Source organism: Strigops habroptila, chromosome 2, assembly GCF_004027225.2.
Source record: "Strigops habroptila isolate Jane chromosome 2, bStrHab1.2.pri, whole genome shotgun sequence".
NCBI lineage: Eukaryota > Metazoa > Chordata > Aves > Psittaciformes > Psittacidae > Strigops > Strigops habroptila.
Window position 1 is genome coordinate 100,723,832 of NC_044278.2, and position 25,064 is coordinate 100,748,895.

General features: G+C 41.8%; 3 protein-coding genes across 6 annotated transcripts in view; 2 read left to right on the forward strand and 1 right to left on the reverse strand.

Annotated features, from left to right (window-relative positions):
- N4BP2L2 (NEDD4 binding protein 2 like 2) overlaps window positions 1-9,084 on the forward strand; it is a 48,116-nt gene extending 39,032 nt beyond the window's left edge. For 3 of the 4 annotated variants that reach the window (XM_030475607.1, XM_030475609.1, XM_030475608.1), the window contains 4 exons: window positions 1,146-1,231; window positions 1,922-1,967; window positions 3,556-3,754; window positions 7,893-7,977. In XM_030475607.1, coding sequence (XP_030331467.1) covers window positions 1,146-1,231; window positions 1,922-1,967; window positions 3,556-3,722 — 299 coding nt within the window. In that variant the 3' untranslated portion in view covers window positions 3,723-3,754; window positions 7,893-7,977. Of the gene's footprint in view, window positions 1-1,145; window positions 1,232-1,921; window positions 1,968-3,555; window positions 3,755-7,892 lie in introns of all 4 variants that reach the window. The other variant, XR_003989919.1, reaches the window with a different exon arrangement.
- A 1,540-nt stretch (window positions 9,085-10,624) lies between these two features.
- N4BP2L1 (NEDD4 binding protein 2 like 1) lies at window positions 10,625-23,901 on the forward strand. The gene is made up of 5 exons (XM_030475610.1): window positions 10,625-11,165; window positions 17,058-17,182; window positions 18,002-18,090; window positions 19,291-19,367; window positions 21,340-23,901. The coding sequence occupies exons 1-5, from the start codon at window positions 11,044-11,046 to the stop codon at window positions 21,560-21,562; spliced, it is 636 nt and encodes a 211-aa protein (XP_030331470.1). The 5' UTR covers window positions 10,625-11,043; the 3' UTR covers window positions 21,563-23,901.
- The window catches only part of BRCA2 (BRCA2 DNA repair associated), a 38,035-nt gene continuing 36,792 nt past the window's right edge, over window positions 23,822-25,064 (reverse strand). Inside the window, exon 27 of the mRNA XM_030475606.1 lies at window positions 23,822-24,561. Within this exon, the coding sequence (XP_030331466.1) occupies window positions 23,935-24,561 (627 nt within the window). The 3' untranslated portion in view covers window positions 23,822-23,934. The remainder of the gene's footprint in view (window positions 24,562-25,064) is intronic.

A 25,064-nucleotide genomic window follows, 5' to 3' on the forward strand; every position in this document is an offset into this window, starting at 1 on the left:
AACCTGGCACCACACACCAAAGACCTGGACATGAAGAGCTGAAACAGAGCAGAGAAGTTCTGCTCATGTCCTCCACTATTACATACAAAACATTTTTCTCCTCCAAACTTGGTGAGTCTTCATAGCTGTGATCTTAAATTTTATCATCTTAGAGGGAGCTGGCCATGACTTGAAAACAGGGATCTTCTGGAGGAGGGAGTTGAACAGGCTTTCAGAAACACTCAGTAGGTTAGTGAACCAAATGTTGTTCTTCTCCAAGTCAGCAACAGGTGATATTCTCTGGTGTTTAGGTGAGTTTCCTTTGGAAATAACCTTTAAGAAATACAAACCCACCCCAATACCTCTCTGAAGCCCTGCCAGCTGTTTGTTGGGGCTTTTTCCATCAAAAATGTGCCTGCTGTCTGCAGAAGGCTGGCCACATTCTCATTTGACTATAATTTTCCTACAGTTTCAAAAGTTCTTTTTTGTGGCCTATTATATACTATTTATTCATGTACACATTTGAGCTGTAGTATTTTACAACACTGGCAATTGCAGTAATTTTTTATTATGATTTTGGAGGGAAAATTTTTGGTAAATATCTTTGGTTATTTATAAGTGAAAGATTTAGTTGACTGACTTGCTTATATCATTCTCATATAAAAGTAGAATATATTTTAGACTGTTTTCCTACAAAGAATCTCTTTTCACCTTCTTAAACAGTGTTAGAACGTTTTAGAAAGTAATTTCATTAGTGATATTGCACAAATTCCTATACTTAAACATTTTAAAATGTAAAGGTTGTTACTTAAGTTACATTTTGCTTAATTTATGGGCTGAAAGCTTTCTGGTTTTTTTGTTTGCACCCAGTTTCAAGTGAGTATATTGGGGAAATGAAAGTATGGTAGCAAAGTCTTTGCTTGAAAAAAGAAACCAAACCCAAATCTTCTTTCCCCTCCTACTCCTCTCATGCACTCGCCTTAGATTCTGGAAAACCTAAAGTCTGACTTTGTTGCTGGCCCATTTAAATGTCTCCTTTTTTGTTTTGGGGTTTGTTTTTTTTTTTTAGGTCTATATATAATGTGTGCAAAAATTGTATTTCAGTGATATATTTTGGCTATGGAGAGATCTGAACACTCAACTGCACAAAATATTTTCTTCTGCAGAATCCTTGTTGCCAGATGATTATGTAGTTCCTCTTGACTGGAAAGTTTCAAAGATGATCTATTTACTGTGGAAGACCTCTGTGGAGGTACGAATTTTAGGAGATTTTGGAAAGCTTTCCAATATTCCAGGTGTAAAGAGGAATTCTTCAGTTCATAAGCAAGATTATGTTCTTTGCTAGTAAATTTGCTTTGGTTTTTAATACACAATCAGGAGGTGGATGTTTTATGTACTCTTCTGAATATTTTCAGAACCAGCTCGAGGCCATGGTAGGATTCAGGTTTTGAAAGAGCAGCTTCATAAAGGTACACAAAGTAGTTGAAGGAGGAAAAAAACTCACAACATTTTCCTTGATACTTGTGTCCTGACCTGGCCTATGTTCATTAACTACAACCTACCATTATTCAGCTGTTTCTTTGTACAGTTTTCTCCCATCATCTGAGCAAGTTTTGTTCTCCACTACCTGTAGTTTCTTCATGGCTACTTCTACAAAGAGTTGTAGCAGAGAAGTAATTCTGAGTGACTGATGGCAAATCAATTCTCCTTGTCTAGGTAGAAAGTGGTAACTTACAAGTTAGTTCCCACTGTGACTGTTGCTTTGTGAAGGTTGGTTTTTATTTAAGGAGCACGGTAATGTCTGTTAGTGGACATAAGGAAAATCCTGTAAATACAATGAAATAGTAATTACAAAACAGAGCATGGACCTTGTTCTTTACCAAAATAACAAAATCTCTTGTCACATACTTTCTTTTTTTCTCTGAATTATTATCTATTTTAGGAAAAACAGAAAACAAGTGGGTTGCAGGATAGAAATGCCTTGGCTGGTAAGTGTATTCTGTGATACAAGAACTGTATAAAATACTTCTTGTTCAGAAGAGAAAATAGTTAATGCTGGAGTGTGTTGAAGGTTTTCAGCACAAATGAGTGATAACACTCCTCTTTGTGCAAAAGCTTTAGGATGTGACAAATTAGTTCATGCCTCCATTAACTGGGTACATAGTATGGCAGAGCTGTGGTCGCTGTGATGCAAGTGCTGAAATTCCTTGCCTTTTAAAGTTTCCCGTACAGAATTAATCCAATACTTAGCTCAAGTTTACCTATTCCAGATCAGAAGGATGTTTAGCATGAAGAAGTCTTTCTTTAGACTTTATTTCTCTGAAAGCTTAAGCATCTTCAACTTAATTAAATTTAATGGTCACTAAAAATTGCCAGCTTGATAATCATAGAATCCTATGTTGGCAGGGACCTCAAGGGTCATCTGGTCCAACCTTTCTTGGCAAAAGCACTGTCTAGACAAGATGGCCCAGCACCCTGCCCAGTTGAATCTTAAAAGTGCCCAACCCTGGGGAATCCACCACTTCCCATGGGAGATTATTACAGTAGCTGATTGTTCTAATTGTGGAAAAATTTAATCTTGTGTTCAATTGGAATCTCCCTGGACTAACTTGTACCCATTGCCCCTTGTCTGTTTCACGTGACTCATTGTAAAAAGGGGGTCTCTGTCGATTTTGTAGCCACCTTTTAAATACTGGAACATGGTGATAAGGTCTCCCCTGAGCCTTCTTTTCTCAAGGCTGAACAAACCCAGTTTTCTCAGCCTTTCCTCATACAGCTTCCCAGTCTGTTGATTATCTTTGTGGCCCCAATCTGGACCCTCTCCAGCCTGTCCACATCTTTTTGGTATAGCAGGGACCAAGACTGAACACAGTATTCCAGGTGTGGTCTGACAAGCAGAGTGGAGTGGGATAACGACATATTTATCCCTGCTGCTGATGCCCTTGTTGATGTAACCCAGCATCCTGTTGGCTTTACCACAGCAGCACACTGTTCACTCATACTGAGCTTGATGTCCACCAAGACCGTCAGGTCCCTTTCCACAGAGCTGCTCCCCAACCAGGAGGTCACACACTCAAGCAGCAGGAGATATCAGGGTCCATGGGAAGCTTTGGAATTCTGCTTGCATTAATTCCTGCAGTGTGGACGTTATGGGATAAGGTTGCTGGCTGTCATTTTCCATGATTTCCACATTAGCATAGTATAATTTTACAAATTCCATAATAGAAGATTAGAAATACACAGTAGTAGCTCCCTGGAAGCTGATATGATTTGCTATCTAAAACAGGAGAGGAGTTTCTTTGTCTTAAAAAAGAGAAAAGGATGCTCTTCGAGAGCTGAAAAGAAACTTAAGAGTAGGAAAACACACAAACGTTTGCTCTTAATCTCCCCCTCCATCAGAGAAACCTGAAAGATTTAGTTTATTTTGTAGGCCATTTAGAAGGCAAAATCAAGAGTATTCAGATTAAGTAAAAGCTTGTTCTAGAAATACTCTATCCTGACATGATATAAATGACAGACTACATAAGATAATTTCAGGTGTCTTTGACTGCAGTTTATAATTGGTTTATTTTTCAGACGATTTTATTAGTCTTGAAGATCTAAATAAAAATCACCAAGAGAATCAAGACTCTTCTGAAACACTTGCAGAAGTGGAAGTGGCACTGTTTCAAGGGATGATAGAGGAGAACACCATGGCCTGCGCTACCACTGGCTGTGTGGATGCTGTGACTCATCAGTCATGACTGACCATATTAAATTCTGCATGATGGAAAAGGTAATCAGTCCCACTTGGGAATGTGTTTCATTCTTGTATTATATTTGACCAAACATCCACAGAACATTGTTCGTTATAATTTTTAAGATATCTTTAGTATCACCCAACTTACTTGATTTTTTTCTTCAAGTTAGGGTTGAGGGTTGTCTTGGTTCTTGGGATTTATTTTAAGCCTGAATGGGGAAAAGAGAAGGCAGCATTGTTATTAAAGCCATTTTTCTCCCAAATCTAAAACCTGCCTGATGAAGTGAAAGCAGCAGTCTAGGGTGCCTAAGAGCTGGGCTTTATTCCTAGTTTGATTACTGTGGCAATCTGCTGTGAGTCATGTCATCTCAGTCCTATTTTTCTCATCTCTTCAGTGTAGCGAGCAATGCTGACTCCATAAAGGGTCTAATTGTGAAGAGCACTGTATGAGCAATAAAACAGTATTTCACCAAGTTATGACAAAGTGACAGTTCTGCTTTTCAGTTGAGAATCAGGAGCAGGAGGTTGCAATACGACTCCATATATTGAAGTGTTAATTTTTCATACATGTTTTCATTTGGTATGACAAAGTGTGCTACTGAATATTGGAAAGTATTGCTATTATGTTCATGCTTGTCTTGTGAGTTTTTGGAAACTTGGCAAAATGTCTCCAGTTTGCTTATAAGAGAGATTCTGGGTAGATTGTGATAAGAAGGAAGGACTTCTGGATCCAGCAGGAAAATGCCTGCTTAACTTCTGTATTATTTTCCATTAGTGGTTTGTTCCAAGTGGAAAATGGGTTAATCCATAGGTTTAAAATAGACTGAGGTATGTGGAAACAGAATAACTTGCACCATGAGCAAATTGAGCCAGAAAAAAAATAAAAAAAATCCTGAGGGTTAAATTATTCCCATGCAGACATCACAGGACTGCTGGAGTATCATCCATGTGAGGTTTGGCCAGGGGTCTGTGTCACCCAGTGTGCTGTGCCTGACCTGAGCATGAGTCAGTGGCTGGAGGAGGAGTCAGAGGTGGACATGTGCTGTGCTGGGACAATTACAAAAGCAGAAGTTGACTTTTTAGAAGGCTGCTTAATTTTCAGAGTAGAGGTTCATGACAGAAGTGAAGTAGTCGAATAGTTTCAGTTGGAATTGAAACCTCTTGACTGGGGGTTGATTTAATTATATGCATTTTTATATCATTAATGACAAAAACGACATTGGAGGTCACTTGCTGATTAGCCTGTACCAACTATGGATGTAGGAAGGTGAGGGAACTCTCTGAACCACATAGTACCAACAGCACTGATCTCACAAGTTGCTGTCAGCACCGATCATTAACAACATCAAGAACATCTGGTAGCGATATTGTCCTTTTACATAGTCAAACACCAAAATATTTGGTAAGCAAATTAAAAAATATTTTCACCAAATACTTTGCCCTCTGTCAGCCACAAATTATTATAAGTTACTCATTTATAATAATGCAAATGTGAATGCTCCACAGGCAGGGATTTTGCTTGTGATACTCACTAGCTGTCTCAGTGTGGATTTGTAACCGAAGCTACTGCCCAGAATTATCCAGGTTTATTAAAATGTTTGTATGCTAAAGAAACAAACGTGGAGAGCTCTGGTCTCTTCCCTGAGGAAAACTCTGATTAACCTGGAATTTTCTTTCCTTTGTGTGCTGTGTTGGTATGTCCTGTGTGTTTGTGAGCCAGCCGCTGACTGCTGGCCTGTAACAAAACATCATTAAACCCCAGTTTATTATGTGATGTTGCAGTCTAATACTCTATTCCGCTGGCTTATGTTAGTTCTAGGGAACCTAGAATTAAAGCAGTGTGTACTTTGCTACGGGAAAAGACTCCCAGTCATTTATTTTTTTTTTTTTGCTTTTTAAAAAAAGGTATTGCATGCTCTGTGCAGAAGGACTTGGCAATGAAGATCTGTGCTGAGGTGGGGTGGTTAAGCTGGAGGTTCCTGCTGGCAGATGAAGCCTGTGTAAGGGTTGATTGCCCTGGTACCAACCTCCTTGCAGCAGCTTTGGTGCTCAGCAAAGCCTTTGACTTGGGAACGCTAAGCTGGCTAGGGCTTTGTGTTGGACTGAGGAGGGAAGTTAGGGGGTTTGGTGGGAGTTTTGTTTGGGGTTTTTTTGTTTGTTTTGTTTTTTTAGTTCACCATCTGAAATGAGTCAGGGAAAGTCCTGAAGGCTGTTGGAGGAAGATGATGAGACACCAGAGGCTGGATAGATTTAGGCTGCTCTAGAGCTGTGGTTTTGCCTCAGGCCAAGCTGGTGTGGTGGCTCGCTGCCACAGACAGTGGGAAATACTCTTCCTCCCAGCCCTGTGCCAGTTTTCAGCTCTGGCGCTTGCTGGCTGGCGTGAAGGCTATGATTTAACTTGCTAACCTCACAGGAAACAAATGAATAGTTTTCTGCTGGGCTGGCAAATTTAGATAAGACTCTGTAAGGTCCAACTCAGTGCCAAAGCTCTGGGGCCAGGGAGCAGACGGGGCAGTGCTGCTGCAGATGTGCAGTCAGCCCTGATAGCTGGGACCATGTATCGTGCAACCATACCTTTAGATGAAAGACTCTTTTTAATCTTATACAAAGATTCTCAGAGAAGCTGTGGCTGCCCCATCCCTGGCAGTGTTCAAGGTCAGGTTGGATGGGGCTTTGAGCAATCTGGTCTAGTGGAAGGCGTCCCTGCCTGTGGCAGGGCAGGATTTGAACTAGATGATCCTTAAGGTCCCTCCTAACCCAAACCAGTCTGTGATTCTATGATAAATATTAGGATGTTAGAATAATCAAAAAAAAAAAAAAGAAATATGTGAAAAGCAAAAAGCATCTCTTAGGGTTTTCAGTTGACTCGTGCTCACTGTCAGGCACAGGATACTAGGTGATGCAGACCTCTGGCCAAACCTCACGTGGGTATTCTAGCAGTCCTCTGAAGTCTGTGCGTGTGAGTGCTGTAAAAGGCAGGTGTGTTTTTCTGGTCAATGGTGCCCCTGATTTTGAGGGATAAGGTTGTCTTTCCTCACCACAAAATCATTCTCTTCTGGTTGCTGATTAAAGCAGACTTGCCAAGAATGATGTCCCAGAGTGGTTGTAAAGCTGCTCCAGTGAACAACTATAAATGTTGAAATGGATTTGATTTCATCAAATGTCAGGGAGGGGAAAAAAGTAAAAAAGCTGAGGCATTCTTTCCAAGAGCTTTTAAAGTCATGGAAAATAATGGAGACCTAATATGATCACTTCAGTCCCTTTAGATTGGAAAATAAACTAAGCATTACTGGCCAAGTGTAACTTAATCTGTTAGTCAAATGATCATGCTTCTGTATTCACGTTCTGTAAGGGTAGTTTTATTTAAATGGTTGTGCTATTCCCATTACTTCAGCAGCCAGGCTGAGGCAGTTCAGCTCTATCATCCAATGCATGAAGGCATCCAGAAAGTTTTCAGTCTGGACCAGCGAGCTGAAACAACTTTTCCTTGAGCCATGCGATCAGCAGGACACATGCAAAGGAGCAGAAACATACAGCTGGGACAGGAAGAACTGTCTTTTGGCAATGCTTACCAGGAAAACTTGGCCTACAATTTACTTAAGCAGATAGTATAACTACCAGGGTGGGTAAGAGCTGCCCAGAATGGTGTTTCTGGAGCTCTCAGACAAGAGTAACCATCAGGCTCTGCTGGTGGTTTCCATGAACTGCATAACTTGGAGGCCCGTGAGGTCCCAAGTAAATGTAATGGGAAAGATTTGCACACAACAAAACAATTATGGGATGTAGCTATGCTATGGTGGTATTGGTTGAACAGCTATTAATTATATAGTGCTTGTGACATGTAGGGGAAAAAAATCCACTGTTACTCTTCTCTTTATTTTTCAGCCTTGAGATTGCTACATCCTTACTGTCCCTAGTTTTGACATCCAAGTTTTCTTCTCTTCATTTCCATTCTTGCGTTTATTTTCCTGTTGCTTTCCATCATCTGCTTCCTCTCCATTCTTTTTAACTTTTTAAAGAAATAACCAACAACTGAGTATAAGAAAGAGACTTTTAAAAGTATCAGACAGGTGAACTCAGTCTGAGGGTTGGATTTGCAACCATTAAAGTCTTTCTGCAGTCTGTGCTGTTGTGGTATTTCAGCAGAATCTCTGCTTTTTTTTTTTTATTTCAGAAACTTCTCTCTTTGATTGCGCCATGGAAGGACATCAGTTGGCCACCAAGGATTTTAAATGTGAAGAGTAACCTGGAAGGAAGAATCCACTGTAGATTCTTGGCATGAATCTTTGGCCAACTTCTCCACAGCCCCCCGACAGCAAGCTCTCTGTCCACATATTAAAAATCAAAATTGAGATAACTTTGTGTGTGCCAAAAGGTCACTTTCTGAAACCCTTTGGGATTTATACCTTCTTAGTACATCTTCAAGTGCGGTGCAAAGAGATTGAGATAAGAGACCAGTAAGCAGAAAGCAGATGTCTGTCAGCATGAAGTGTGAGCTTCAGGCTCTGGTATTTAATTCACTTGTATCAGGATCCAAGATCCACAGTTGCCACATCAACTGGCACATGAACTGGTAGTGATGCCTACCTGCAGGGAAAGGTGCCTGTTATGTGTCTTACCCTACTTTTGCCTTTCATCCTGCCACTCATAATCACATCCCAGTCTATTTATAACCTCAGGTGGAATGTTTTCATCACTCACTCCTATTCTTTCACCCAGAGGTGCACAACTTACCACTTTTTCTTCTGAAACCAGGCTTAATGCTTCCCTTCAACTAGACTCATTTGGGACTATACAAGTAAGGAGAAAATTTCACTATAGATCTGATTCAAACACACTGGAGGAAAGACGCGTATGGATTGTGGTAGGTTGATAAGCCCTATAAGTAATGAGTGATTTGATATTTCTGTTCGTGGTATTGCTTTTACCATTTTTTACTTAAATTCTTACGATTTAAGCCTGAAGCAGTTGTTTCCTTTTTTTTTTTTTTTTTTCTTTAATATTGTGGTTTTCCTTCAAAATTAAGCATGGTGTTTGTTCCTCAACTAGAACAGTAACCTTACTAGTAGCACTTCTGTTACTGAGGAAATTGTCCCAATAACATGAGTGGAGTATTGATTTCCAGGGGGAGATGAGCAGCAGAAATGAATGAACCCCTGACAGTAAAAGCTGAAATTTTCCTCATGGAAATGTCAATGTAAGGCCCCCACAGATATCAGGAAAGCTGGAAATATTTATATGTGTAGAGCAAGCTAAACTAGATAGATGATGAATTTAATCCCAATTTAATTTGCTGAAATAGCAAATAAAGAAGGTGAGACAGGCAATGGAGAATGGAGGGAGGTGAAAGGACAAATGAAATTACACCTAGTTAAATAACTAATCAGAAAGAGCAACCTCTGTCAATTCTGAGACCTGCATAAGGCCGGAAATTACTTTGGAGTGAGAAAGAGTGACAGAAAAGATAACTATCACTTCATGGTGAAAAACATGAGAAAAGATCAATGAGAAGAGGAGAAGCAAGGAAGCTTAGGTTGTGTGTACTTACCAAAATTAGTATTTTCCATTTCCACAGCCTCCAGATCAGGAATATTGATCCATCTGTTCATTCACCTGCTCTTCCTCCTCTTTTTCTGCACCCTTTTTGTTGTGCAATAGCTGAAGAGCTGGTACCCAACTACAGTCATGCTGAAGCTCTACTTAGCTCTGAATTGCTGATGTGTCCCCACTCTCCATTTAAATCCTGCGTGTAAGTGTAAGCAGTTAAAGATGTTTGTAGTTCTAAATTAAGGTTGTACCATTAGCAAAATGTACCAGCTGCACTTTTTTCATGCATTTCTCATGTACTTGTGTGATTTTTACTTTCCTTGGTTGGAAATGTGCTGCTCTTCTACGAGCAGAATGTTATACAAAATGTCACAGGGAGAAGGAAGGTAATTCATGCTGGCCATAGCCACAGCTTCAGACTTACCTGATGTCCCGCTGGCAGCAGCAAAGTTAGTTTGATTTCAAGAAAATGTCACTTAAGGGTTAATATTTTCTTCCTACTTCTATTTATTGAGAGAAAAATCTGAATGCCTATATTTTCTGTTACTGAATACTGACCTTCCAGATATTGCTTAAAATAAAAGGAATTTTAAAAATCTCCCAGTGTTTTTGTATGGACAAAAAGGTGTTTCATCTCTTAGGAGGGTGTTGCCAGTTTAAGTTTACTTTAAACCCCTTTGCGTATCTTTGAATTTTCAAGTTTATGTACCTTCCTTCCTGCCACTATTTTTCCCCACTCGCTTCAGCTAGCATTGGTGCTAGCTGGATGTGGTGCCACATCCAGAGAACTAAGCTGTCTCTGATGTATGCACTATTAGCAAACTTCAGACCCTAAAGCTTCAGTGTTGTAGTTTGGTGGTGGTGTGTCCCTGTGGCATGCCTGAGGCCACCTTCTAACCAAGCTGGGGTTGATACTGCATGTGGCTCTGAAAGGGAGAGTGTGATAGCACACCAACTGTTCTTGGGTTTACTGAAACTGTAATTTCTTTGGCTTGTGTGGTGATCAACTTAAAGCAGATCAGGTTTTGTATAGGGGAAATAAATCTTATTAAACTCCCTATAGTTTCTCATGTGATAATATATTTGAAAAAAGTGGAGTTGATGGAGTGAGCGTGATGCACAGGGTCATTGGTGCAGGGCAGTTGTTTGGCTATAGCTGCTTGGAATCCTTGCCTGCTTTTTGTGGTGGGGTGGACTCCAATAGCTCCATCACTGTTGGGGGGGCGAAGGGGAAAGGAAGAATAAAACCCTGCATCTATATCTGGCATGCCGTAGATAGCTCCACCCCTCTGAAGTGCTTTGATGATCCCCTTTCTGGGATGCCCAGTACACGTGGGGAGCACAGGGGAGTGAATGCTTTCAGCACTGGCTTGTGTTCTCCCACCTTTGAGAATCTGGTAGTTAATCTTGATTTTTAAGTAATGAAAGATGGTATCTTGGGCTAATGTTCCGGGTAGAAGGCCAATGCCGTAAGTGCACGGTTTTGCTGTATGAGCAGCCAATGTCCTTTCTTTCCGGTATACTTCTCCTTAAGGCAGCTTTCGTTTTCGAACGGGGAAGGTCTCGGGAGCCTGGGACGGATCCCACGTCCCCCTCCACCGAGGGACGCGGGTTTCCCCCACCGCCCCGTCAGCGCACGACACAAGCCGCAGCTGGGGCCCGGGGAATGATCGCCGGGGCCGGGCGCCGGAGCGGCTGCCCGGGCTTCCTCCTCTTCCCCGCCGCTGCGGGCCGGGCCGGGCCGTGCCCTGCTGCTCCCGCCCCGCTCGCTGCCGGGGATGGATGAGCGGCTGCTGCGGGCCCTGGGGGGCCTCAGCCTGCAGCCGCGGCGGAGCAGGTTCGCCGGGCGGCTGGTGCTGCTGCGGGGGCTGCCGGGCGCCGGGAAGAGCACCCTGGCCAGGTAAGGCGGCGGCTCCGCAGCCCTTCGCCTTTCTCCTTCTTCGGCTTCCATCGCGGCTCGGCCCCTGGCGGGCCCCGCTGTAGGGTGCGTGTGCCGGGAGCGGCACCGCGGGGTCCCCCGGTGCGGTGCCGAGGGAGCGCCGCTGGAGCGGAGAACGGGGAGGCACCGTCATAAACCACGGGAAGGCGAGTGAGGCGCCTGTTCAGAGCTGGTTCTGGCTCAGGGGGGAGGTGGGAGCCTCGCAGGACCCCCGACTCATAAGCACAGCTGCTTGGAAACCTTTTCTGCCTCCAGGAACCGCTCAGAGCTTTTTTGCTCCAGCTGCCTGTAACTACTTGGGGATGTGCTGCCTGTAGGACTGTGAATGTTGTTGTTTGGAGTGAGCAGTACCAGAAGGGATGTTTATAATAAGGTGGACTAATCACCCACTCCGGGGTAGTTGTTTCTTCTCTAAGTAAGTGCCAGACTATTGCTTTTTTGTGTTGGTAAGTTTTGTTTGGTTTGTTTGGTTTCGGCTTTTTGTCGTTAATCGCAAACACATTAAAGCACTTCCTCTCTCTGACTGAAAACTGACAACTCTGACTTCTGTTTTCATGATGTCCAGCACTCCTGGTCAGAGTCATCGGGTGTATAAAGCGGGCAGGCCAGTCCCCTCCCCAACAGCTCTAAGACTGATTAAAAATAGGTGGAAAACCCCAGAGGGGAGTGCTGGGAGACAGCAGCGCAGTGGGGCTGGTACAGCGTAGCCGTAAGCTGGTGTCGCAAGATCTCACAGTCCGGTATCTCACAGCTTCTGGTGTCACCCACCCACTCTCCAACAAAAGAGGAACATTCGCTGTCTTCTTCCTCTGCTCGGTTGAGGAACACATACTGGGATCATGGGCTGCTGAAGGAAGGGCTCCGCTGCGGAAGGTGTGTGATACTCTGGGTTAATCTCCAGTTTCCTCTTGTCAGGACAGTCCTTCCTGTCACACCATGCTTTCTGCCTCATAGGACTTGGGCAAGACCAAGTTCTTTAATGAACAGCCAAGTGCAGCATTTTTACTGGCACCCAAACATGTTCTCCCTAAAGAGGTTGTGTAAGTGCAGGCCCTTCTCCTTCAGAGGGGTTGGGTCTCCTCTTAGTACAGACTGTAATGGTTTGGGGCCATATTCTCAAGCAGTGCAAATAACTGGCTCACCTATGGGTTTTTTGGTCAAAAGACAAGATTAATTATTAACGACAGATTTACAAAACCAGTTGTAAGTATTGTTTTAGTCCCTTGTGAAATGAACGTTTGAGGAACTTTTTCTGTTTCTAGCCCCCATTAATGGTATCATTGCATTTAGCCGCTCAGCAGTCCACAGGTCAATGGGCAGCTGTAAAAACAGCATTTATTACCTCTCCATTAACTCTACCCGGATTATGGAAGGACTGTGCCACCAAAATTCTGAGATTTGCTATTCCCACGTTGTGTACCTTTTGGTGTTGGTAAACACAACGTGCTGAGCAACGCGATGTTTGCACAATACTGCAGCAAAGCGCAGTGCAAGATCCCATTGGAGGAGGAGGAAGGTGATTGTTCATTTGCAAAAGCAAAAAAAACAGGTTGTCCAGAGAAGTTGTGGATGCCCCATGCCTGGCAGTGTTCAGGGCCACGTTGGAGAGGGCTTTGGAGGAAGGTGTCCCTGCCCATGGCAGGCAGATGGAACTACATGAGCTTTAAGGTCCCTTCCAACCCAAATGATTCTATGATTCTGTGATTCGTATGCGTTCAGCTCTGCAGTGCCAGGCAACACAATATAAACATTAACAGGTGATTCTCCTGAATGTATTTACCAAATGTGACATGCAGCCTGATCCCATGCAAAGTATGTCCACTGCTTTACCCACCGTAGGTGAGACACCCAGGCATGTGGGTGCTCTGCCAACAGACCTGTTGGCAGAGCAGGGCAAAGTCCTCACCAGACTGTTGTTGAAACACAGCAGTATTTTAGTGCTGGTGCTCCAGATCTCATAGTTCTCATTTTCTGCTGAAACTAAAGGCTTTCAAATGCCACAGAAATGCTTTACATTGGGAAAAGTGACCAGAGCAAGCGGTTGCATGTGGTGTCAGTACCTATATGTTTAGATCTCAGTTACATTGGAAGTAGACTGAGAATTCATTGGCTCAGAGATCTAGCCAACAAACCATTCTGTTGCCTTCTGAGCACTGCAAATGTTCCTTCTAATCTGCTTACCAGGCTCAAATCAGAAATCAGTTAATTCCCAAATTTTCTGACAGCCTATGGAGTACTATTATGGATTTTTTTCCTCTCCAATGATATTGCTAGTGATCATGGAGACTTCTCCCAAGTACTCTAATGCACCCAGCTAATTGAAATCCTGAATAATTTTTTTTTGTCTATACATACAGTTAAAATCAGAAATGATTGTTTGAAAGCACTGAAGATGCTCTTTAGAAAAAGGGGACTTTAAAATGGTATAAAGCATGGGAACAGATCATCAGCTGAATAATGCAGGAGACACTAAACCAGCCAGTCTACTCACTGGGGCAGTTGTTACAGTGCTGCTTTGGTCAAACAGAAACACAGCTGTATAGAATCATAGAATACCAGCTTGGAAGGGTCCCTTCCAAGGGATCATCTGGTCCAACCTCTTAAGGCAAAGCATTACCTAGACTAGATGTCCCAGTGCCCTGTCCAGCTGAATCTTAAAAGAGTCCAAAGTTGGAGAATCCACCACTTCCCTAAGGAGATTATTCCAATGGCTGATCTCATTGTGAAATTTTTTCCTCTTGTGTCTGGTCAGAATCTCCCCAGGAGTAACTTGTGCCTATTACCCCTTGTCTTTTCCATGTGACTCCTTGTAAAAAGGGACTGTCCGTCTTCTCTTATCCTTTGCATTTTCTGAAACAGCAGCAAACTATTCTTTAGCAAGATACAGAGCATATCCTGCTTCGTCTTTACTGCAAGATAGAGAGCTGTGATGCTGTGCAATTAAATGTCCCAAGTAGGCAGAGTAATACTGAACCTTTCACAGATCCTGCTTATCACAGCTCAGCCCTTTGAGTTCAATAGCTTTTTTTAAGAAATGCAAACTTAGCTCATATATACCCTTTGATCTTGCAAAGAGATTTCATTTTGCTTTTCCTCCTTAGTATGCTTTACACTTTATGGATCTAACGGCAGTGGGTAATTTTCTTTTTACAGTGCTGCTCACAATGTAATAATTAATAAACTGGGCACAAATCCTCCCATTTTGCACAGCTGGGGTATATTTTGCTATAATACAGGTGCATTTGTTGCATACAGGGATTAGAAGCCCATTGTGATTATGTAAACCCCTTCTTCTCAACCCACTTGTGGGCCTGTGTAGGTCGTAGAAAGCTTATTTCTGAAGGAACATACTAAGCAGGTTTGGGGGCCCTTTGAAAGTATAAGGGACAGAAAAACCTTCACAGGAAATAGGTGATTAGAGAAAGTGATCAGTGTCAGTTTGGGTGTTTTAGAGAGCTAAAAGTGAAAACCAGCAAAATAAGCAGAAGGTAAACCACCTTTTTCCCACTTACTGTTTTCTTATGTTGCTGTTAGCAGGAGTTTGTTTGGTATGAATATAGCAAATGTGACAGTAATTCATGGCTGTTAGCACATTTTGTGCCCTATTTTTTCTCCTTTGAAGCACAAGTTTTATCTGCTTTAATTACCAGTGATAGGAGGACAGTAGACTGAGTTTATAGATAATCACATGCCATTTAGATTGCTTAAGGATTAATATCAAAGTTCTCATGAAATCCTGTATATATTTGTTAAAAATTCATTAAGGTGTATGCTAAGAAAATAATTGTTTAAAGTTGCACTGGTTGAGAACATTTTTAAAGGTAACACTGGGCAAGAAAAAAACCTCCTTGAGATCTTTTATTAATGTGTACAATTCTATGTGCCTCTTGGTAGCTAAAGGCCAACACATATTTTAGCACAGCCAGGTTTTTAGAGAAGAGGTTGCAATGCAGATGGGTAAAGCAGAGGGAAAGGTGAGGTGCTGAATTGCAGTGAGAGCTGAACACATCAGTTCATCTGCACAGGAGGAACCAGGTGAGCGTCAGGTGCTCCCATGCTTTTTGTGGCAAGAATTCTTTGCCCGGGACCAAAAGTAAAGTAAAAATAATTTGACTGTTTGCTAACATTTTGCAACATGACTTTTGTTAGATCTGGTTGCCCAGCAGTGATTATGTGAGTAGAACCTCTCTTTGGAGCTACAAGATAATATGTGGGTGCTAAATGATATGTAACAGTGGCTACAGCCCAGTCCCATCAGCCATGAGCCTTGTGGTTGCTACCACAAAATGGTATTAATTACTCAGCAGATGGTAGAAGTTATAGTGGAGGTGGAACAAAGTCAGCAGCTGACCTTTATTTGGCTGTGACGTGCAGTCCTAGTGAAGAGCTGTTGCTGGCAGGCAGATTAGGGTAAAATTGGCAAGTAAATAGTTGGGGCAGGGCTGGAATTAAGACTTTTCTGTCTGTGTCTGTTTTTTCGCTGATAATCTAGAGGCACCTTTTCCCTTGCTGTTGTTCACTTAGATAAGACATTGTGAAATAGTTGTTTTGCAGCTTATGGGGATTGAAAAGAAGAAGTTTATCAGGGAAGCTGAAATGAGTCCCTGGGACTGGAGACCACATGTAGTGTGAGATAGCAGGGCAGCAGCATTCATGTCTGAGAGCCACAAGATTTCTCAGTTGGCCTTACTTTCTTTTCCGGAGATGTTTTGGGCCTTAGGAAGACAGCAGGTGGTGAGATTATGCCATGGGCTCTCCCTGATTTCATGCAGATAAAATCTCCCTGATTTCATTCCAGAAAACTCTTTCTTTTTTTCATTGAAGAATCTGGACACCAGTCTGAATTATGTCCCTCACAAAAATGGGGACATAATTTTGCACTAAGATTTTTTTTTTTATGCGCTCTAAGGACTGGCAGAGGAATGCTTCTTATTCAAACCAGAACATGAACCAGCACTTCCACCTCCTAAAGCCGGTCATGGTCCATGAGGCAGCTGGTCAACTTGCAGAAGGACATGCGTCTGCCATCCCTGGGTATCCCAGCGCTGAATGAGCATCGCTGTGGGATGCACACCAGTGTGAAGAGAAGAGGGGTTGTCAATCCAGGCAGCTCAGACTTGTTTATAAAACCTGCTTAAATGCTGAAAATAAATAAAAATGACTTAACTCTACAAGAGGAGGATTAAGTAAAACAGGGACAAGTGAAAAGCAGAAAAAAACATAAAGTTGCAACAAATAATAAGAAATATTGACCAATCACTCACTTACATGTTTGCAAATTTAAATAAATAAATAAATAAAAAGTGCTATGTGCTTTGTTGCAAAAATAAATACAAAATCAAAAAACAACAAACCAAACCCAAAAATCCCAACCAGCCAGAACAGTGGCAATATAGACCATCTTTACTAAATGACAGATCATTCCTCCTGGTTATCTTCAGAAATCTCTCTATAGCAAAACTCTTATTGTCAAATTGTCTTTTGAGATCAACTTCCATGGGATTAGCAGGTTTGGTTTGGCTTTTTTTGTGTTTACAATCAAACCTTCTTGGATAACTCAGAAAGAAAACTGAATGTGTTAATATGACTAAAGACTTGCATGTTGTGAGTCTGGTGTAGATTTCCCTGCTGAATTAAAGAAATCAGGGCCGCACCTTTAAGCTTCATTCTTTTCCTTCAATGTGTCCACCTACTGATGACATTACTGTCAGATCCTTTAAGCTGGGATTTAACAAATGAATCACTGTGCATATCTGCAGAGCATTCACAAAGTGTTTGAGTTAATGATGGGCTCTGTGAAAGCTGTGCGTTGGCCTATACTAATCCTTCTTTCATCTTGTTTTTTTGTTTCAGACAACTGAAACGTGACTATCCCAGTGCTGTAGTTCTTAGTACTGATGACTTCTTTATTGAAAATGGTGTATACGTGTTTGAGCCTGACTTCCTAGAGGATGCACACAAATGGAACCAAAAGAGAGGTGACTGAACTCGATCCAGGGGTTTCAGAGAACAGTTTTGCTTTTCAGTCTGTCTTTAAAGTTAGCCCCCAAAATAAAATATCTGGAAGTGGTGTCATACTGCAGTTCATGGGGTACCGATTAGGAAAATACATTTACCACTTCTGAGTTTATTTCTTCTGACTTATAAATGATAAAATTGTTGGTGATTGATAGATGTTGTTTTAATAAGTAAACCAGTGACTATTAGGTACCAGCAGCTGGCCTGCAGATAACCAGCCCAGCAGTGGCTCACTACAGCTGTATGCACCACAACCTTGGGGCTGTAACTTCTTAGATGTCCATCCTGACTTGGAAAGGCGTGTTGCAGGGAGTGAATTAGTGATAGCCAGGAGGAAAACTTGCAAACCTAATTAAAAGTTTGAGAATGAAGCAATCCAGGTCTCTACTTACTTCAGTGAGAAGAATGCAATGCAGTTTTGTGCCTGTGCTCTGAACTCAATTCTAGCAATGGAAAACATCATTTCAGATCATGTAGCAGGGATCTTTAGCAAATAACAGACATTTTTAGCTGTTTTAAATACATAGTGCTATGATACTGCTAAGTATGTTCTATGAGAGCTTCAGCTCGTACCACTGAGCAGAGCCAGTGGCTGCAGGACCTCCTCTAGGAGAGCACCTGAGGGGCACAACTGCTGCTCCCATTTGGGTGACAGCCGCACCAAATGGTGGGGAACCAAGGGTGCTAGTGGTGGGCAAAGAAAGGATGCTGTGGTAGGGAGTCCTGGCTCAGCCTGTTACTGAATACATTTTAGCTTTACTTAATGTGTTACATTACAGCACGCAAAGCAATGAAGAATGGGAAAAGCCCGGTTATTATTGATAATACCAACATCCATGCTTGGGAAATGAAGCCGTATGTGATGATGGTAGGGAAAGCTCTGATTTATTGCTTTTATATGCTCAGCTATGACATTTGTGAGGTGATCTGACTGAAATGGTTCTTAACATGGCTAAGAACAATTACTTCCATTTTCCCTTAGTTCTCTGATTATAGTTAAGGATTGATATTGTGATGAAATAGGGGAAGAAGTGCCAGTGTAGCTGTTTTATCTCGTCAGCTACATAGCTCAGTGAATGCAAAATTACTTGAAAAGATCAACAGTCTTTTGAACTTGCCCTCTTCTTGGCAATCAGGATGTCATCCCCTTCCTCAACAGTTCCCAACCTGTCTATCTATTGACAAATACAACAAGATATGACTTACAATTTTAGTTTATGACTTGCAAAAAAGAAATACACCATAAAGAGCCTCTGAAGATGCATTGGTATCTCTTGTCAGGAGTTCTGTCAGAGATGAGATGGCAATATTTTAGTACAGTTTTATAATGTGGCCTGTCTGCTCGCATTTCTATTCTTGGGTTATGGTCTTGTCAGTTAAGAAATTTGGGTCTAAGTATTGCTTGTATGGGAGCACAAAAGAGGCAGGAATTTCTAGTGGTGCTGGAGAGCCTGGGCATGTCACCTCAGCAGCAGTTGTGAGTGCTTGTGGGTGACTCAGAAGCACATGAGAGCATAGCCAGACATGGGCAAAGTATAAAAAGGTCAACAGATTTCCCTGACACCTTTCTGCCAAATCAAGACAAAAGCAATCAAACCCTGTATTAAATATATATACATGTATTTGTGTATGTGTACATAAATATAAAGCAACATGTTACGTTGCTCTACCTTGAAAATACCTGAGGCCTGTAGACTCAGTGGCTGGAAATAGCATGTCTGGTAGATGCTGACCTCACTCTCCAGAAGCTCCAGCCTGCATGGCCAACCTGCAGCTCTTGAACCATCAGTGGCTTCCAGAGAGTTCAAGTGCCAGGATGCCATTGCTGTGGGGGACAGGGACTGGGGCAAGGCTGAGGCAAGTTTTGCTGGGAGACCCAAACCCTTTGGTTGGAAGGAAATGAACTAGCAGGGCCTCAGAGCAGCACCTTGATAGCAGTTGTTATCTTCCTCTTTCTGGCTCCTGGTACATATGATACATCTCCTAGATAAAATCTCTGGGGATCTGAAAGATTGGCTATTCCCGAGCTTGGCAGCCATGCATCTAAAACTTCTGTGTCCTTCTTCAGGCACGTGAAAACGGATATGAAGTTATATTCCAAGAACCAGATACACCCTGGAAGTTCAATGTTCAAGAACTGACAAGGTACATCTTTTTGATATAGCAGACAGCTTCTCATTTTATTTATGTGGTCTGAGAAATGTCAGCCCTCTTCCTCTTCATATACGCTAAAAAGTAATCTAGCAAATGACAACAGAAGGATTGTTCTGGAAAATGTCTGTTACTCAGTACTAGGTCTGTAGTGAATTCAGCCCTGAAAAAGCCTGTCTGTGAAGTGAGCCAGACAGTAGAAAAAGCACCCCCCTGAAGTGTGTATTTATACTGCAAGCTTCTTGGGGCAGGAACCCTAATTTTCATTCTGTATTTTGAGCAGCACTCGCTCTCTTTTGGCACAAAAGGATGTCTAAGCACTACAGACAATACTCAGACTTGTGTTCTTAAAAAAATGTAACCATAACAAATATGGTCTTGCTGTAGCATGGTGGGATAGTGCTTAAGTGTGGGCAATAAATGGAGCTCTAGGGGATCTTTCTAAAGATCTTAACATGCACACACAGAGAAGGGATACAATGAATTTATCAATGCTGCGTGATGTGGTATGATACAGAGGGAGCCAAATACGGCTCTAAGTGTGTTAGTCCTGCTATAGTGGCTGCAGGGTTAATGGTTGCATCACTGAAAAAAAAATCCATGCAGGCTAATTTCCTAGCCTTTAACCAACCTGATGTAAAGTATGTTAGAGTGAATAGTGCACTCCTATCTACTGGATACAGAAGCTAATACATGTTAACTTACTTATTACTGCAAGAAAACAGGGCATGGGTACTTCATTTCAACTGATTTACTTGGTTTGTACTAGCTAGGAACTCCAGTCAAAAACTAGTTCTGCTCCTTTTTGTGTGTGATAAATGGCAGAGGGTAGTGGCCCTGCACAGTGCTTGTGGCTCCAGGGTGAGGCAGGACATGGCAGGTGGCAGCCAATGGCTTGTGGCTGAAGGCAGGTGAGGGCACTTAACAGCCTTAGCATTCAACTGCAAGTGTCGGCTCTTGCTTCAGCGGCACCAGCTGGGAGCATTTGGAGGGCATTGCTGCAGAGGCAGATTTTATTAGTAATCACTAATTATAGGCTGAGCTACTTGGTAGCTTGGTTTTTTGTTTTATTAATCATACAAAGCAAGTTGTTTTTTTACAGCAGCGCCATGATGCTAATCCAGATATTCTCAGTCTGGAGCAGCTCTGGTGAATGATTCAGGGACAGCTGATTATTGCTTTCGCTGTGGTCCCACACTGAGTCCTCACCAGCAGTGCAGTTTGTGCTGGTTACTGGGTGCAGGCTGCAAGGCCTTAATTACAAATTGTGCCTTTCAGAGCTAACTGGCAATACCAAAGATATTCAGAGTTTGCAAACTCACAGACAAGCAGAAATTCCTAGTGGTCTTTGGAAAAAACAGTTCTTACTAATGTGTTGAAAGATTGCAGCTGTTTCTGGGCTATCCAGAAAGCCCTGCATGTTTGAGCTCCCCTCCCTCTCAAACATGTCATTTACACTGGAGCCTGAGCCACATCAGGTATGATTTTAACCCTCTTGTGCTCAGACAAAGCAACAACATTATTGTGACCCCTATACACGGTGATTTTAAGTCAGTGCCTGGGGTATCTACAGCCCTTCCCTGCATTTCTCCAGATGTACAAAAGCTCACCCTGAGGCTATCAAGCCATTAGCACTAAACCCCAGCAAAACTATATACACACTATATATAATATACACACTATATAGTATAGAGGTCTTCTACATGGCACTCTCATTTCAAAGCATTTGTCTAACTTATGTCCTGGCTACCCACAAAAATACTTGTGGTACCTTTTTCAGCTGTCACATAATATTTTCAAGAAGTGTGTGGAAGCATACAACAGTTTGACAAAAAAGGGCTAGAAATAGGTCAGCGGGTATGTGAACCATTATCCTGAATGTGTCAGGAACTGTAGCAAGCTTCAGATAACCTCTAACACATGGGCAGCTAAATACTTGTATCTTCTGTTAATGTTGACTTTACAGAAGAAATACTCATCATGTCCCTCGACAAAAGATACAACAGATGAAGGAACAATACGAGCACAATGTTACCTTCCACAGTGTTCTTCAGTCCGAAAAACCACGTCGAGATGAGAGAAGGTCCCATGGACCAAACGCAGCTTATGGCATGGGTGCCCATTCCTGCCCCCCTCCAGCCTTCTCAAACAGGAGGCCTCGTGGCGCATACAAGCAATATGCCATTTAAGTGAAGAGGTGGATTCCCCGGTGGGTTTTAATTATCAGGGTATAAAAGTCTCTAGTTGTACATCTTTTTTCTAAACTGTTTTTTATTCTTGTATTTTTCTACTGTATTTCTAAATTACTTTTATTTCTTGGAAATATTTTAATGCCTCTGGATTATGATCTCACAGCTCTGCATGACCAATCTAAGAGCACTATCCCCAGTACAAACTGTACTCCCTTTCATCCCACTTCCTTCACAAAAATCCATTCAAGCTTACAGTGACATTTAGTGGCTGTGCCACATGGTTTTTGTTTGGTTTTGGTTTTCTGCATCACTCTCTGTCCCTAATAGATAACAATATTCCTAAGTTAATTCCTTCTTTCTTACAGGCCATGTGGCCAATTCCTTCTCCACACAGTTGTCATTTCTTGCCATTTTAATACTTTTTAATATTGCCATTTTAATACTGTCTGGCTGTATAACCTTTTGTATCTATATCTTCCCACTCCACCTTGCCTAGAGCATTACTGCAATTTTAAAGAGATGCAAAGTGAATGGTGGAAAAGGCAGCTCTACCAGATTTTAGTGAGATTTGATGCTGTTCCCTATTCTCGTCTCTGCTGTCCGGATACTGCTGGTATTTCTTACCTTAGCTCTAGTACAGCCAAACAGCTTCACCATCCTGGAGGTGAAACTTTAACACACCAAACAGAGCCCTTTATCTTGCCATAGGATTCACCGGGTCCTGAGATGAGTCCATATACAGATGCTTCTAAAAGGAAACATTAGTATTAGGCTAGTGCCTGTTAGCTTCTAAGAAGGAACAGAGCTACAGGAGCAGATCCGAGTAGTTGAAGCACAAGTCTACCAAATACCCAAACTAACTCAGAAGTACAAAATAATTACTTAAGAAAGAGGAAAAAAAAGTTCTTCAAAGGGAAGAAATCAATGATTTGTTCTGCTGAGTGCTGAGAAGCCACGGTCTGATGGATGAGTGAGAAGTTATTCTGCCGGGATTTTATCCATAGTTAAATTCTGCTGATTATGCCTGCATCAAGAAGCCTCACAAAGCATTTTTGAAATGCAGCATTTGGGATGGGAATTATTTTTTGAAGTGGGTGTGGATTATTAGGCAGTGCTTATAGAACAGGGCAGCAGTGAGTTTTTTTGCAGTGGGAAATGAAGACAGCTCACATTGCTTGTTAAGAAATACAGGTAGAGATGCTATTCATCTAGCAACTTAGCAGACGAGAGTATGAGGTGTAAAGAAATCTGCTGTTTCTAGGCAAAAGCCAAGCTCTCTTCAGGACAGAGTAGATGTATGACAAGAATTGCATTTTCTACTCAAGCTGCATTTAAAGAAGTAATATCATCACTGTAAATAATTGTGACTTAGGGTCTAGGGAACCTGGCTCTGCAATGTTGCACAGAGGTTTGCAGAACTATCAGCAAGCTTGTGTCAGTTCTCCAGTCCTGCTACAAGTGCCAAGCTTGGCAACAGGAGCTGCTCCCAGCTTGGCACTTGAGCCAAGTGAGTGGCACAGGACTCCTGAGAGGTAGTCGAGTGGGAGCTGGTGGTCCTGGATCTGAAACATCCTCCCTCCTTTAACTTGTGCGTGGTGGGAAGCACAGGCAAAGGGCAGCCTGACAACAAACTAAAACGTGGACTTGGCAGCCAGTCTAGCAGGACTGTTTCCCTCTCCAGTGGAGAAACTCCAGTTTTGAGAAGTTTAACTTAATGAGAACAAAGTCATGAATTCAAGTACTCACTCACTCCCAGCAGAAGTGATGAAATCAAACATCTGACTACTATGGCCTCAAGTGCTTCTTTAAGGAGTAGCTCAGAAATGCTGACCAAGGATCTATCATTATTAACTTTGTATGGCATTTTGCTATGAATCAAATAATTATACCTGTTTTCTAAACCTATTTTAGCACTATATGGAAAGTTTGAAGCGAAAAGTACAAGAACTGTGCCACAATTGCAGAGCAGTATTTCAGAATTAAAGTATAATGTTTGGTAACAATAAACCTAAGAGAATTGTTTTGCCCTGTGCCACTTCTGACAGCCAAAGAACTATTGTAACAAAACTGATCGCTTTAGACTGAAACAAAGATCCTGCTGTAATTTAAGAATACATCAGAATCAAAGCAATGGCTTCGAAAATGTCATGAGACCTTCAGCCACACTGATGCTATTGTACAATACATGTTTATGTGAGAAATGTATAATTACTCAACTCCAAATTGTTTTGCAGATGAAATGTCATTTCATGAGTCTTGTTTTTGTAATACAGCTTTATTAAGTACTATCAGGATTTAATGTACAAAGTGTAAAAATAAATTGAATTTGAAATATATACAATACTGTACATGTGCATTTAGTAGCATTTTCAGGGGTTTTGTCTTTGTGGCATTCTATGGGCTGGTAACAAGTCGTCAGGTTCTTCTGTGTCCCTCTGAAGAGCCTCAGCTACTTCAGAACTGCCTTTTGTTGAGTTATTTGCTTGCCTAGTAGACCTGGAACTATTTTTGGGTGAAAGATTGTCAGATAAATTAGTAGCTATTGTATTGCTGTTTTCATTTGCATACTCAATCTTCTTTTCTTCTGGTAAATTATTCATGAGTGCTTGTGTATTAATCAATGCAAGTTCTTCATCAGCAACCAGGTCGTTCTCAGGAAGATGGACAGTTTCTCTCAACTTTCTACAGGGGGTGACATGACCAATATTCTGATTTGTTTCTTTTGATGAATTGCTACGCTGTAAACCCAAACTTCGTGGTGGCTGAAATGCTTTTTTTAAAGATGGAGAAATTACTGAATACATTGGTGTCAGTGGTGGAGGGGCAGGTATGCAACTGAGGAAGTCCATGGCTTTTCTCTTCTTGCTGATTTTGGGATGGTCATCATTAATTGTAGCAGGTGAAGGTGTTTTTGCTGACCCTCGTGTGACAAGTTTCATATTCGGTGTGCTAGTTGACAGAGGGCTTGGATGCTTTATTTCAGTTTTAGAAGAGATCTAGTTAAAAAAAAATATGTTTTATGTTGATTAGAATGTCCTATTTCATTAGCTTCCTCAATTACTTCCATAAAACAGCATTTTTGTGCCAGGTTTTTCTCCCTATATCACCATTCATGTCAAACTTAAGTTTAGTTTGATACCTTCTGATGGTGCCTAATATTATTCTTTCAAGTACTGATGCTTGATAGGTCACTGTTGACATGTACGTTAAGACAGCTCACTTACATTCTGTTTCTGAGATCTAAGCTAAATGTATGGGAATTTTTCTCTGCCAGGTGGTAGGAAATCAAAGCACTCATAAAAAAGGAGTTAAGTGTTCTACTGCATTGGATATATCCTCAACAGCTTGTTAAGTAGGGAAAAATGAGGAAAAAAGTTTGAAGAAAGAAAGGGATAGAATATAGACCAAAAAACTTGAGATAACAATACACGATAGATGCTGCGCAATAAATCGTTCAGACACATGCTTAACTTGAGAATACCTTTAACATCTCATTTGT